The following is a 15,885-nucleotide window of genomic DNA, read 5'->3' as shown; positions in this document are numbered from 1 at the left end:
ACGACATTACAAACCATGCCAGATCTAATTAGTTACAGAGTCTGTAGCGCCTGAAAGAAGGGGCGAGCAGGGTTGATGTATGGGTAATAAAATGGGGAAAACCGATGGGAAAATAGTTGGAGGCTTGTGCTGATAATGAAAATAAAGAAAAGATTTTTAACAGTAGAGTTAACAAGTGAATCTGCTGAAGCTGGTCAGTTATACCCACTACAATGAACAGATTAGCGTATTTTTGAGAAGACACTGAAATGAATTATTTGCTTTAAGTAAGAACTTATACTTCGCAAGCAATTCTGCAGTGAGTTTGAGCTATTGTTTCATACTCGACTACTGAGTCGCTGCAGCTTGAATTTTCCAATTTTCCACCTGGCTAACTGACTATGGCCCGAGTCCTGCCTTTTCCAGTTCACGTTTGACCAGGGATGCAATCATTTGTCCGTCAGAAACGGGAACAAAGTCAGACTCTGATTTAATTTTAATGATGAGGCATGATTACCTAGTCTGTAATGTCCTAAGGCACGGGTTTAAGAATGGCTTCAAAAGCGTGAGGATCCACCATATGTCCTGCCCTTCGCCCGATGACACCACCATCAACGGCTGAACTCGATGAAGCAACTATGTCTCCAAAATTGAGCTCTATGCCTCGCTGTAGGCTTGAAAGGTAAAGAGAAGGACATGGTTTAATTTGCTTTTTTTGAAGCATGCTCTAGACAGCTGGCCAGATATTTGGCCAAAAAGGAGCCTGCTGAGGCTTTGAGTGTGTGTCAGTGTGAAGCACTGTAGATGTGTTCAGGTTAGAGTCCCTTAATTGTGCTGCAAGTCAAGCCTATTTCAGGAGAGCAAAGAATTATGTGCACACGCTCATTATACCTCTCTCGGCATACCCCTTCGCCTCTCAGAATCGCATTTGATTTAAAAGGGAATGATCGGCAACATGTGAGACTTGGCCATTCAATGTGATATTAATTTATCAAAGACAAGATGGAAAAGGACTGAGCATGGAAATAAAGGGAAAACCTGGACATGGAGGTGCTATCAAGGGGGCAATAAAAAAGCCATTTGTCTTTGTTCCACAGACACCAGAACAAAGAGAGGGAGGTTGTTTTTCTTGTTTTTTTGTTTTTTCAGACGCATTAAAAATCAGCATTGACCAAACGAGGCATGTAGGAGGGTATGCAATGTGTCTTTTCTCTTGGGATGGACAAGTGAAGAATTTAATCAATGGCTACACTCAGTATTCAATAAGAAACCCTGTAAACACATGGGGAAAAGGCATTTCTTTTTCATTAGTGCATGCACCACCTCTTATATGTCTGTTTTTAAAAGTTGCCAGATATTTAATCTATTTCTAATTGAACCCTATACTGATTTTCTGTGGATTTGCTGAGGTGGTCTAATCCTGGAGACAGGTGTTATAGGACCTGAGCATGACTTGATTTCCCCACTGGCGTAACGATGTATCTGCATGACGTTTTAAGTTCTTCCGCTTGGGACGCAAAGATGCACGTTTTCAGACCGATCCACCTTCGTAAGGTCTGTTCTAGTTAGCTGGTGCTGAAGTTTGTACATCAAAACTACTTTCAACATGTGTCTTTGAATCCTGCCTGCCGAAACAGAGAGAAAGCAGCTTCTGTCATTTCGCAAGGCCTCCTGGTCAAGCAGAAATGCAAAAATGACACATTTCTGCAGCCAAGAGTGTTTAAAAAAAAAAAAAAATAGAATAAAAAAAAAAACACCCCACAAATTTAATAGCGTCTCTTGGGGCTAATGTTCAGATTTAGTGTAACTAGAAGCCTGCCGTTCAAAAAAATAACTTCCTCTCAGGCCTACTACTGTATGTGAGCGGGGGAAGAGGCGGTTGGCAGCGACTGGGACGCCGTGCTGATGGGCAGCAGCTTGTTAGTTCTTCTGCCTGCTCTGGAGTCAACCTGCTCCAGGTTCTGCGGATGAAGGAGAAAGATCCTGGCAGCAGCCTTGAGGCTTCTTTGGTCACAGATGAGGGTCTGTAAATGTCGGAATCGTTAAGGAAAGCCTTGGCTGTTTTTCTGAGAATGGGTCGGTGCCCAGTGGAGTGACTCAACAGCCGATGGGGATTGACAGATTTAAATAAAATAAATGTTTGGTTGGAAATTAGATCGTCCAGTATGTATCTAAAGTAAACTGTATTTTTATTTTTATTTTTTTCTTGCTGTCCCATTATAGCAGTGGCCTGCTATAGGAACCGTCATCAGAGCTTCAATCAAAATTGCAAAAGGGACTTTGGCAGTCGCTTGAAGTGCTGCAGGACTCTCCCCTGACTTAGCTGCATGAAGCTCCTGATGGCTATCAGCAGTAGGCTACAAACTCTTCATTAATTTCCCCATCTCTATCAATTAGCAATGAGCAAGATACTGTGTGCTGGCTCAATTAGGCCACCAGGCCCATCGCTTGACTCCCTGCCATTACTATTCCAGCCCATTCCTCTTGATCGTTTAAGAAAAGCAGAAACTTCAACCTTGACATGTCACTTGGTTTGGTAATCAGTTATTTGTGTGGAGTTTCCTCCTTCTCACTTATAAATCTGACAAAGTATTGCTCCACATTTGTCTTCATTAATTCATGATTCATAATTCATGAATAAATGACAGTTCAGCTGCAAAGTGTGTCAAGTAGGCTGTGCATATTGCGCCGGGGGAGTGGCAGCACACCTTTGGCATTTTAATGACTGAAGGCACGTGGAGCACTCGGGGTGGTGGGAGATGGGATTACAATGAATCCATTATCATGTGCTATCAGTGTCAGAGTCTGGCAACTATTCTCTCAGGAAGTATCACCCTCCTAACAATCATGTATTGATGTGAGGCGACAGAGTCCCTCGGAGTGTCACTTTAGAGACACATTAAGATGGAGTGCTGTAAATCAAACTATGGTCCAGCCAACCTTGATCTCAGCTGGTTAAACTCAGTCATCATGTTACAAGGCTGAAAAATGAAGCAAACAGGAACACGTCCAGAAATGTTTACAGCCACATAAAATGGGTTTCAATATCTCTTTTTCTTACAACTGTGGTGTGTTGTATGAATTACAGGACTGTCTCAGAAAATTCGAATATAAAAAAACAAATATGTCATACATTCTGGATTCATTACAAATCAACTGAAATATTGCAAGCCTTTTATTATTTTAATATTGCTGATCATGGCTTACAGCTTAAGAAAACTCAAATATATTCTGGGAATCTTAATCTTAAACTGTAAGCCATAATCAGCAATATTAAAATAATAAAAGGCTTGCAATATTTCAGTTGATTTGTAATGAATCCAGAATGTATGACATATTTGTTTTTTTAATTGCATTACAGAAAATAAAGAACTTTATCACAATGTTCTAATTTTCTGAGACAGTCCTGTATATTAAGGTCTAATATTTTGCATAGTGAAAGTTACAGCCGCGTTCAGTGAATGGTGAATGGTTCTTATGTCTAAAGTGTTCTGGAAAATCTATCTATTTACAAGATAGACAGGATAGATGCTAAACTGAACACAGCGGATTAATGGTTTACACACCAACGGATGACTTTGGAGTGGTTTTCTCCAGTTAATGAACCGCCTTCACATATGTGAGATGAAGACAGGAGTAACTGTTTGCATATTTGTTATAAATAGCGTTTATTTAGAAAAAGGATCCATAAAATGTAAGAATCTCCTAGGTGGGGAAATTTAATTCTCATCAGTGCTCATCAAACTCATCAATTTCAAGTGTAGAGACGTTTGCCAAGTGCATCTTCACTGCAAAAGTGAACCAGAACCAGAAGGTGGTCGGTAAAGATAATAAATCCAATTACATAATTGATGTACATTGAGCCTCTTTCATTTACTCTTCCTTCAAGTTCAGATCCTCAACTGAAACTACTATTTCTGAGTTTATTTAAAAATCCCTCCAATGATGTTGCAGGATTATAGATAGGCAGATGTGAGTGTCACTGACTTGTAAGCCAGTGATGCTCAAAAACTCCATTTGAAATGAGACTGACCATTTCAAATTTACGGAAACAGAACATGTGCTTCATTTGCATGTGTTTTAAATACAAAAAGAAGAAATTCATATTGAAAAGCAACCAATGAGTCTTTAAAATTTGCGGATATACTCAGATGGCATGGCATGCAGAATAAAAATGTAGATAATATCCGGACAAACAGATCTACATCTATGTTAAGTTCAGTTAATATATTAACATAATGTTTTATGCATTAAGTGTTAACTAATTCCCCTCACATCCATTAATGTTGTTTTGTGGATCATCTAACCTTGTCTCTTCTTATCAAAGTCATTTCCCATTGCCTGTGTGATCGTTTAAGATGGCATAGTTGAACAAATACACTTGGGACAGTCAGGAAAAACTAGCTCGTGAGTTATGCTCTCAGTAAATGGAAAGTCATATGTTAATTCAAGTAAAACTCAAGGATTTGGGAAGATGGAGGTTCAGGTTTGCTCTGAGTCGGCTTGAATTGAAATCCTACCAACCTTAGATCTAAATCCAGTGACACCACAAACAAACGTTTCCCCCAGGGTTCAATCCTTCCACCCGGTCACATGCTGAACAAAAGATAAATGCTTTCAGCTTTGAAAAAGGAGCAGGGTGGAGGGTTCCTGCTCTGGATTGTGCCGCTTTTTGCTTGCTTGACATCATAAAAAAGAAAAGAGAAATGAAAGAGAAAAACTTGACACATAATGTTCCAGAGATGCACTGTGGATGGAAAACATACCTGAGGCTTGAAATGAAAATCCTCTGTGTCACCTTTGGCCTCTTACAAAATTTGCATTCACTGCTTCATGTCGTTTACCTTTGCATGGTTTTCCGTGGTCGTGTACCTGTTTGGACTGACAACAATGCTCATGAGGCAATTAAAGTTCTTTGCCAAAGCCAGCCTTCAGGGGGATCAATTCTGTCCTCCAGCATTATGTAGCGGGTCCCAACATTCATTACTGCCTGCATAGGCCCCCTAATGGGATTGGATTTGTACTTATGAGTCAACAGAGCTGTTATTGAATCTGAGTTGCCGGAGCAATGGTCCTGTCTTCCAGTAGTTTTTTTTCTTCACATCTTTTGGAGTAGCTGTATTGTTGCAGTCCTGTAGGACTTTTCCACCGTAGTTGTTCAAGATATCATTAGTTGAATGAAAACTCACTGAGGTTGAAAGGATCCTACAGGCCTTATAGCACTTTGTAGCAGTGGATCATTTATTCTGTGGTGGAAATCACACCATTTGCAAGTATGGTTAAAGAATAAGTTAGCTAGTGGAAATGGTGGTCTTCCGTGTACTTTACCGTGTTTGCCCTATGTCTCACTTTCACTTTGTGATTCCTTTGATTAGCTTCAAGCTTGTGGGTGGTATTCCTCCAGGGGGCTCATTAGTTGTAATGATAAGGCCAAGATTTTAAAATTAGCCCGCCAGAGACATAGTCAGTGGTTTAGCATCCACTACAGCTAATATTTCAAGGCCTTCAGATTTTCATACATATTGACACATCACTTAGTGCTCTTCCGCACAGGGTGGCTTCCGAAGAAGCACTGCAAAACGACTGATGCCAGCTCTCTGCATGTTCCTCCCTCTCTTGTGGTGGTTGTACCATTGGATTGGCCTCTGGGAGCTAACCTACACTGAGGCTTGTAAAGCGCTTTCTAAACTACCTGGGAGGGGATTACGGACAACTTCTTGATGCTACATCAGATCAAGGGAAATCAGCAGAAACTCACAGAGTATCACTGAAATGAGAGCTGAATTTGGGAACCTGAAAAAAAGGCTTTTTTCTTTTGTTTTGTTTTTTTTTAATGTCAGCAATTCATTGTCTGCCTAGTATGGAAAAAGAGAGTTAATTATTCATAAAATGAAAATGAGTTGAAACTGAAGTGCAAGTTCAATTTGACAGTTCAGGCTGAGTGTCCTGAAGACATTACTACTGACCCCTTGGACTCTAATGTTTAAAGAAACTTGAATGAGCTGTTTGTATTATTATTATTTTACCCTGAGACGGTAACTAGCCCTGTGATACATGAGGATAGAGTAAGTCGAGCTTTTAGATAACAGCGCCCAGCTGGATTACATTGAAGTAATGTGATTAAAGTCTGACAACTGTGGGGCAAAATGAATACTCTTAGGAGGACCAATTATTAAATTAACATTTACAGATGAACATAATTTTGACAAAATGTAATAACATCATGTCGTTAACAATTTAGAATTAGTGCCACAGTAACTAGACTTAGAAACATTTAGCAAAACAAAGTTCAGCAACAGGTTACTGACCAGTCTAAAAGAAATGTTGCAAGTTCTGCATCAAAGTTCTTTTTTTGCTGTCCATGAGCTATGTCCAATGAGGGATCTTTACTCCGGCTTTAGCTCTCTTTTTTTATCTGCTCTTTTTTCGCTTAAAAATTAGACTTTTCCCTGGTGGTCATGATGGTGCCAAGTTCTCTTCCCGAGAGCTTCACCCATCCTTGATGTTCCTCTTTACCTATCCTGGAATTGTAACTTGGGGGCAGTACTTACATGACTGACAACAAGTCCAAGTACGCTACAAACTGCAACTTCTTCGTGACGTCATGTTGTATTGAGGCCATGTTGCTCGCTACCGCCACACATGGCAGAAACTGGTATTATCAGACTGGATAGACCGCAGCTAGTTATTTAGTATGCTAAGTCGGAGATGGCTCAGCGGCCAAATACATAGTCATTGTTTTGATAACATGACTAGAAATAATTGAATAATCAACAATTTTTTTTTTTTAAATGCCCTTTGAATTTTCAAATGAGTATCACATGGTACTATAAAGTTTCAGCAACAGCAGTCTTTGTTTGAGAATCCGTGCATGGTTGCCTCTAACCAGAAGAGGAACATCTGCATGGTTTGAAATCCAAATTGATAAATTAATGTTAATCAAATTTGAGCTCAACGCATTTGTGTTATAAACTAAGTTTGAGTTCCTGTCCTCTGACACTTAAAGTGTGGCAGACGTCTTTTCAATTAGATTTGGGCCACTTTCATAAAGTCTTGTCTAAGTAGATACATTAAAGTGTAGTCTTTTTAAAATCTGAAATGATGTGTTGTTGCTGATGCATTGTTGTTGTTTTGTTTTCTGCTTGTTTTTCTCCACCACAGCTTCAGCACTGCCTACCAGTGCATCTACTATTCCCCTGAACACACAGCCAAAGCTCAGGAGGTCCTCAGCCTCATGAGTGTCCTCCAGCCCTTCATCACAAGCTTAGCTGACCAGCTCCTTCAGGCTGCCCAAGAGCACTCCTCCTCTGGATTAAGAGATGCTCTCAAAAGCCTTTCTGAAAAGGTGAGGCAGCAAGTACACCTTTCATCTTTGTTCACTCGCATCCTAACTACCCCTTCATTCTTCTCTGCATGAACCTGCAGCATGACTCAAACCACGGATTTATCATCAACATCAAAGCATAGTACCTCAGACAGGAGAGCCTCAACTTGTGAACATAAATGAACTCAAACCTAAACGATAGTATGTATTCGGCTCATAAGCAATACTTTAAGTGGGTAGCTACTGAGAAAAATGAGGATCACTGTGGTTGGTTTGATGGCAAATGCTAACCACAACACCACAGATCCTCCCACCACACCTAAAATTGACTTTGTACCAGCTACAGTTATATCTGCCCACTAGTTTTATCATCACAAGCAAAAACTGTCCAGAAATTCTCAGAATAACTTTTAAAATCCTTCTGTTGCTTTGAGACAGCTACGCACATGTGCAGGCTAAACAGACAGTTTCAGGGGGGAAAAATCCATCATACAAACAGCAAACTAACAAACATGTATAACAGCATGGAGGTTTATGGAGTTGAGGCGTTTTTTATCAGTATAATTAATGAATTACATCTGGTGCTGTCAGATTGCAATCTGTTGTGGGAGAGATTGTTTTTGCCACAGTGGAATAGAGCCCAATCAGCCTGCTTAATTGGTACATTCGCTCTGTCACCACTTCCTCTCATCCTTGATTAGACACGCACACGTTGGCCAAGTAAACCCCTGGCCTGGTCAGCCCAAGCAGGGCTGCTCACTGATTAAAATCTCAAGCTCTGTGTGTTCGTGCATGTGCAGGGCTGAGGAAGACAGAAGTGTGAAAGTGTCTTTGTCAAAGACAACGATCCAGTGTCATCTTTCTTTCTAGTCCCCAAAGTCTTCATTATAAAACAACACATTTTTTTTTCACATGACACACCTGTGTAATTTTTCAAGGACAGGATTTGACCATCCCTCCATCTTTTAATGTACTTTATCCCATCTGTGTTGTGTTGGGGCTGGAGGCCATCCCAGCTGTCATTGGATATGAGTTGGGGCGCACCCTGGATAGATCTCCAGCTTATCACAGGGTCACATAGTTAATAAGCACTAGGACAAGCAGCTAACCACACTCGTGTTCTTTGCTGAAGTCAATTAAGAATAACTAAATTTGTATGTTTTTGGATCGTTGGATAAGCTGGATCACTGGGCATGTGGAGGACATGCACGCTTCCCACAGCAACTACAGTGGTAACCACGGCGTAAGAATTAAAACTAGTGCAGAAATGTCTTAAAACTGTATTCTCTCTAATAGTCAGCCGGTGGCAGCTGCTGTGGTTGCAAGATAAATTAGATAAATCTAGCGTCGCCACGGTAACGCTTTTGAAAGAGAAAAGTAATGCGCGTAGTCGCAGGATCGAGACGCATATTTTGATGTATAACACACCTAGGTGCAGGTTACGGTTCGGGCCGTATTAACTGCCGAAGGAATGGCATAAATTCTGCCAAAATTACGCGATTAATTCAAAATGCTCAAAATGGCCGACTTCCTGTTCGGTTTCGGCCATGGCGCCAAGAGACTTTTTTTTAAGTTGCGACATGAGACAGGTGTGTAGCGATTTTCGTGTATGTACGTCAAACCGTATTGTGGGGCTTGAGGCACAACATTTTTTCTGTCTGGACCAATCAGATGAAGGGTGGGTGCGCTTTTTGGCGTCTAGCGTCGCCACGGTAACACTTTTGAAAGAGAAAAGTAATGCGTGTTGTCGCAGGATGGAGACGCACATTTTGATGTATAACACACCTGGGTGCAGGTTACGGTTCGGGCCGTATTAACTGCCGAAGGAATGGCATAAATTGCGCCAAAATTACACGATTAATTCAAAATGGCCGACTTCTTGTTCAGTTTCGGCCATGGCGCCAAGAGACTTTTCTTTAAGTTGCGACATGATACAGGTGTGTACCGATTTTCGTGCATGTACGTCAAACTGTGTTGTGGGGCTTGAGGCACAAAGTTTTCTAGGGGGCGCTGTTGAGCCATTAGGCCACGCCCATTAATGCAAACCATTAAATATCACATTTTTTGCCAGGCCTGGCTTGTGTGCAAAATTTGGTGACTTTTGGGACACGGTTAGGGGGGCAAAAAGGTCCTCCTTTTGTCAGAAGGATAAAGAATAAAGAATAAGAAAAAATTCCTACGGACACAATAGGGCCTTCGCACTGTAAGTGCTCGGGCCCTAATAAGTCTGTACTGAACATGACCCTGATTCTCCTCGATTTGTTGAGATTTTTTCTTTCAGATGTTCTTCAAACTCTTCATCAAGAACTGTATAGGATTAAGACATATTGTGTGGCAAAGCTGCAGATTGCAATCAGCTGATTACACACTCCCAACTTCCTCCTACCTTGCAAAGCATTTACAAGAAGTAATGTAAGCTGTGACAAATGCAGAGGCCCCCACTGGAGCCAGTGCTTGGTTTGTCACTTTAAAGCTTCTGTAGAAATGGTGCAATGTAACATGGCATAACATTTCAAGAGGCACCCGTAGTTATCAACAAATGCTCGCTGTAAGATTTGGTTAACACTGTGATGCCTCTTTCCCGACTAATAAACATGAATATTATATTACTTTATGTTATGAAGATTATATTGCATTTCTGCTTAAGGATTATCCTTAAAGTTACAAACTGTATGATGATGATTTTGAAATCTGTGTAAATTAGAGTCTCATTTAGGCTAAAATGACAAAGAAGGTTCATAGTTTCAGTTTTGTTCTCATGCTGTTCCTACCATTAGCTCATAATTTCGGGTTTCTAAGGAGCAAGATGGCAATAAAACATGTCATTCGTTGAGGTTTCAGAACAGTAGTCAACAAACAAATGTCTGAATTATCAGCTGTATCAATCTTTTTTTTATAGACTATTCACTGAATGCTACTTTTTGTACTGCAGAGCTCCCTCGGGGTCATCCAACAGCAGCAGTCTTAAATCAGGATATCATTGATTCCATAGATAGGAGTGTTCCTGCTTCTCCTGCTGCAAATTATTTTCTCCTATTCTTGCCTTCCTCAAACACTCTGAACAAAATCTTTAGATTCCTTTGGATGTATATTAATGTTAAGTTATCTTTTTCTGGTTTGCATTGCAATAAGAGAGTAATCATCACTGTTTTGTGGCTTGTTGTGAGTGTTGTAGAGATTACTGCATTTGCAACATACAACATGTATATTTTGTGTTATTTTGCAGTGTTTTCTACCTTTAAGTTCTTTCATGTGCCAACTCAATGTCCATATTATAGTCTTATATATAGTCTTTTTTTTCCAAATTACCTCTTCATTAGTCACTATTTCTTGAGCTTTCATTCATTCATTCATTCATTTCATTCTATTTTCATGACTGTCTGGCTTAAAAAATTAGGTGCAACTAAAGTCCTCAAATAATTGATCCTGAACATAATACTGTTATTTGCACACCTGCAAAATGAACCCTCTGCCTTTAAGCCACAAACATGAAGAAAAAAAAACACTGATTGGATGGACAGGCTTCCTCAATAACTGTAGTATGTCACTCCTTCAGAGAATCAAGAGAAAATTGAATGCTCCCGATAAAGTCTGCTGTTTATTTGACTCCTCCATTTCCAAGCTCTACTTCTGACTTTTCATAGTTCTGTCTGGAGGCTTAATTGAGTATATCCATTCAAAACATTGTCGGATACCTTCTGATTAGCTCTGGACATGGCAGATATGAAGGTTCCTCTCTTTATATGATAATGGTTCTGTTGATGATTATAATAATAATTTCCCTCTGATGATAATCATGGTGAAATGGCAATCCTCCCCCCCTCCAGCTGTGTCCTTGGACAAGTAATATGTTCCTTTTTAATCTGTTACCTGGGAAAAAAAAAAAAACTGTGGGTTTGATCTTCTGTACATGTCTATGTTGGATTAGATTGTGCACAGGGCTCGTAAACGTAAAGGTGAATGTCCTCGCGGCAAACTGTTGTTGGAACCCGACCGGCTTCCTCCGTTGTGTCGCCCTGCAGTGCTCCACTGAAGTTACAAAAAGTGGAAATGTTCTTTTTTCTAACACTCTAAACCAGCTCAGTCATTAGTGTAAAAACACAGGGAGAATAGATTCATAGATATTTCCTCCTTTATAGATCAAATATAACACTTTATTTCCACGGTCGCAGTGATTAGACATTTTCAAACACTCACTCCTGTTCATTAAAGATCACATCAGCACATACTGTACTCTGAGTAAAGATAACCAAAGGGTTTTCTTTCAAAAGGTTCTGCACATTTCACATCTTTTAAAATGGATGTTGGACAATTACTAAGATGAATAATTTTGCATATGAAAGAACTGCCTCGCACTGGTTAGAAAACAAAGTTTCAGTCCTTTTCTTTTTGCTCATTTGTGTTATTTTATTCTGCAGTACATCATTAAATTGCTAGCAAACTTCACTTTGTACTCTAATTTAATCAAGTATTACCTCAGCTTAAAATGGCTTTTCTCTGGGATTTTAACTCAAGTCATAGGGAGAGTTCAGTTTGAATTATAATTTGCTTTTTGAATCTCTAGCATTTACTTGGATATTTTTATGTTTTAAACCATGTTTACATCTTTTTATATGATTGGCTGCACTGAATAGAAAAAACTGCACAAATGCTTGTTCTCAGGCAAATATACAATTTAAGGTTGTCACATCAGTGACTTTGAGTTATGACACTCATTTAGATTTATTCATGGCAAATAAAATTAATGTGAACTGCGTGCAGAGGGGTTTCAAGTGTATATATCGCCTGCTTCTCTGCACAAACACACCTCAAATGGCCCGTACACTTTGGCAAAAAGCCTGAATATGCCCTCAATCAAGAGCAGGGCGGTTAAATCAGGCTTAGATGGATCAGTAATTGTGTTTTATTAAGAACTGAGACAGACTTTCACTGCAATGTAAGAAGAATAATGCCCTCAGTAGACTCTTTTATGTCTACAATCTCATTGTCTAAGCAGTATTGATTATGAAAAGCAGTCTAATAACAGATGTAACAAATGAGTATAATTAAAGACATTTTTATTTTTTATTAATTAAGTAATTTCAAAACTAGTTGGAACAAAATCTTTCAGTGTTTACACACTGGTGGTTGGACAGCAAATATAAGAGGTGAATAATGGTAAGAAATGGTCAATACATGTGTCCAGAACTGAGTTGAATTGATTTTTTTTAATACGGTTTTAAAAAAGAGTGTACACCAAATCAATTCCTGAATCAAGTAATTAATAACATTAATTATTCCTGACATGCAAGTCCACACTCAAGTTACAGAAGAAAGTTGCAAGAAACTGAAACTTCATGCTAGTTGGAAAAATAAATAGTAATTCTGAAAATAAATCCATGAGCAAAAACTATGATCACTGGTTGCCATTGGATTGCTGTGAGTGTGAGCTCCAGTTGATGCAATTACACTGTTACACTCTTCATGAGCTCATTATTGTAATAGCTTTTAGATAAAAACTTTAAGCAAGTCTCGAAACGCAAGCTTTCATTCGCTTGTATTGCCCTTCGGAGAGTCTGAATTGCGTATGTTCGGGGTATAGGGGGAACCTTGAAGATGAAAGACAGATGGCACTCTATCCGCTATGTTGCTGTTCTGTATCACTTCTACCAAAGTCATGATGTGTACAGTTGAAAACGTAAAGAGAAAAACAAACGAAGGCTCAAAACAGAACCCTGTGGGGCTCCGTTGTTGAGCATCAGGGAGGAAGAGTGATGAGTTTTGTGACCCCTTGGTTATGAAGTGCTTAATCCGTCATCTGAGTTAAGGGTTGAAGTCTACAAACCATAACCTCACAGGGTAGTCAAGGGGGTTACGTTTTTGTAATCCTCTGTTAACCTGTGTGCCCCTGTTGTGGTGGTGGTGGAGCCTCAACAGGCCTTAAAACTAGATTCTGAAAGCGCTTCATCACCGCAGGGTACTACTGGTCCGAAGCCATTAGGGCTACTGATGGGTGCATTCTTTGACACGGGAACAATGGTGGCAGATTTAGGACAGATTTGGACAGTGCTTGCAGACAGAGGGAGGTCAAAGATTTTACTGAATAACTCAGCCAGCTCTTCAGCACATTCCCCAATGTCAAAGAAGAAAATACCATATAGACTAATGGCCCTCCTAGTGTTAGGTTCCAGAGTCCTCTTTTGATGTCTGGTCGGAAGCAACAGATTCCAAGTAACTATGTAAGTCACCACAAAGGAGTTAAAGTGGTTCTGTTACCCTAGAAGAAAAATGCCACATCTGTAGCTGATGAGGAGCTGTACACTTTATCTTAAGAAAAATAGCTTTAAATCCCATGGAAAAGCATCCCTTTTTTCTTAATGAAAGTATAATAGAAAAATACAAATGACATAAACAGAAAAGTGAAAATGACCATAATATTGTGGCACTGAGGGGTCTCACAGCCAAAAGGGCCACAAGCACAGTCGCTACAATCTCATTAGGGCCTGTGGTGACCAAGGGCCCTGTGTGAGTCAACTTCTAGAATGAGATGACATCTTCTTTTCACAGTCAGTGATACAGCTGCAACACTGTGTGACGTCAAATATGAGAAGAACTTTACCCTGTCATGGTGTCACACAGTCATTGAGATTATTTATTATATTAAGGAGGAAGGCAGGCTGCAGATTGAACAGCAAACTTAATATTTTGGTGATGACCTCTTCTGATATTGGGGCGCAGTGCTGTCTCGTTATGCTTTTGGTCATAGGCCAAATAAAGTTTGGAATCAATTCATTATGACATCTAGACAGAGAGCCAGGGATCCATCACCACAGTTATCTACGTCTACGCTGACAAAGCAATCTCCGTGATTTCTGGCAGCTTCAATGGGCTCAGTTCACATCAGAGGCGTTGGAGCAGAGAAACTGTGTTTGTGTGGCAAATATATACGAATGCAACGATATTGCAGGCCTCTTTTAACGGAACGGCTCACCCGTTTTGTTTGGCTGCATTTTCTGTGTTGATAGAATTGCTTATTGCAGTGGTAACTCAATTACTCTTGTGAGCCCTTATCGTTTGTTATACAGTGGAAACAGCAAGCGTGAAGCACCTTGGTACCAGAATCATCATCAACTCATAGTAGCCGGTGAATTTGAGATCAAAGGGGGTGGGCTCCTCGGAGAGGAAGGCTGGTGGAGGAGTAATTGAATTGTTTGTTGTTTGTTGCTGTTATTCTCCTCACTGGCTGGGCCGCAGTAATGGAGAGCAGCTTCTTTGTGGCGAAGTAGAGTGTTCATTTTCCTCGTTTCTTTTCACTTCTGTAAATAGTCCCCCTGGTATTTTCTCCAGTCTGTTGTACCTGTACAGTGTGATAACCCTTCACTATCTATGAAACTTCCTCTGTCTCTTCTGCTTTTTCTCCACTTTCTTTTGTGTCTCTTTTTCAATCTCTACCTCTCTTGTTTTCCTACAGACAGAACAATTTGTTCACACACTTAAGGACGAATTGGTCAAGAGTGCATTGCTAGCGCTGCACGCCGCGCAGCCGGGATACGTTTCTAAGAGCCAGAAGCACAACCCAGTGCAGGCCCATCATCCCGGCAACATCAGCCAGGGCACTGATCAGAACCAGAGCCCGGTCCAGGGATTTCCAGGCCACAGCCCTGTGCAGAGGCTTCCAGGCCACAGTCCTCCAACTCCAGTCACAGAGAGCACAGTGGTGTGTAACAACGTGGAACCGTCGCAGCTCACGACGGGAGGGGAAGCAAGGCTTATGTCAATGAAAAAGCAAGACTCCATACCGCACCATAAAGAGTACGATGAGGAGGAATGGGTAATTATGGCTATTTTTAATCAAGTGATTAAGTACTAAGGGGCTTGAAACTTTATCTACTACATTTAAGAACGGTTTTAAGCATTAAAAACCTGTATAATGTTTTTGATCAGTCAACAAACAGAAGAAAGTTATTGATTAGATCACATTTGCCACTATTTTACAATGAACTGATGAATGGAGAAATTTGTTTCAAGAGATTAAACCATAATGGAAACAATTACCTCTGGCAGTTGAATAACAGGTTGAAAATAAGCCTCACCTCAATCAATTTCAATAATAAACTCATCCTTTTATATAATGCAGCAGGATTGATATCTAATGATATCGTGGCAGAACAATCACATCAACACTTTACAGCACAGTATTCGCCACTCAAGTCAGGAATGTGAATATTTTCCTACACCTCTGATTTTAAAGTGTCTCCTTTCACTGGTTTCAAACTGTTAGTTTTATTGATATTTTTCACATAAGAGCACAGATAAAGAAATGATCAAGCTTTTTTTTATAGATCCACCATTGCTTTGGAAAAACATTCCAATTACATGCTAAATTAGTTTGCATCCCAAACATTAGTCTTTCATTTTTTTTTCATAGGAGTTTAAATATTCCTTCGTGACAGTCTGACTGCAGAGGATTAGAATGTGGCATCCTTGTCATTGAACCTAAGCCAACCTGCCTCTTTTCTTGTCACTGTCTATGATTGAATCTTTGTGGGAAGACACGGATCTGCCACACTGGGAGCAGGAGCTCATCATGTTTTCTGCACACC

At 40.1% G+C, this 15,885-nt stretch overlaps 1 protein-coding gene across 11 annotated transcripts in view; it reads left to right on the top strand.

Moving 5' to 3' along the window:
• The window catches only part of inpp4b (inositol polyphosphate-4-phosphatase type II B), a 217,084-nt gene that overhangs the window by 163,032 nt on the left and 38,167 nt on the right, over positions 1-15,885 (top strand). For all 11 annotated transcript variants that reach the window (XM_061718069.1, XM_061718074.1, XM_061718063.1 and 8 more), the window contains 2 exons: positions 7,141-7,324; positions 14,754-15,113. In XM_061718069.1, coding sequence (XP_061574053.1) covers positions 7,141-7,324; positions 14,754-15,113 — 544 coding nt within the window. The remainder of the gene's footprint in view (positions 1-7,140; positions 7,325-14,753; positions 15,114-15,885) is intronic.

Source organism: Cololabis saira, chromosome 1, assembly GCF_033807715.1.
Source record: "Cololabis saira isolate AMF1-May2022 chromosome 1, fColSai1.1, whole genome shotgun sequence".
Classification (NCBI taxonomy): Eukaryota; Metazoa; Chordata; class Actinopteri; order Beloniformes; family Belonidae; genus Cololabis; species Cololabis saira.
Note: the sequence above shows the minus strand (reverse complement) of the source record. Positions and strands in the feature narration are given on the sequence as shown.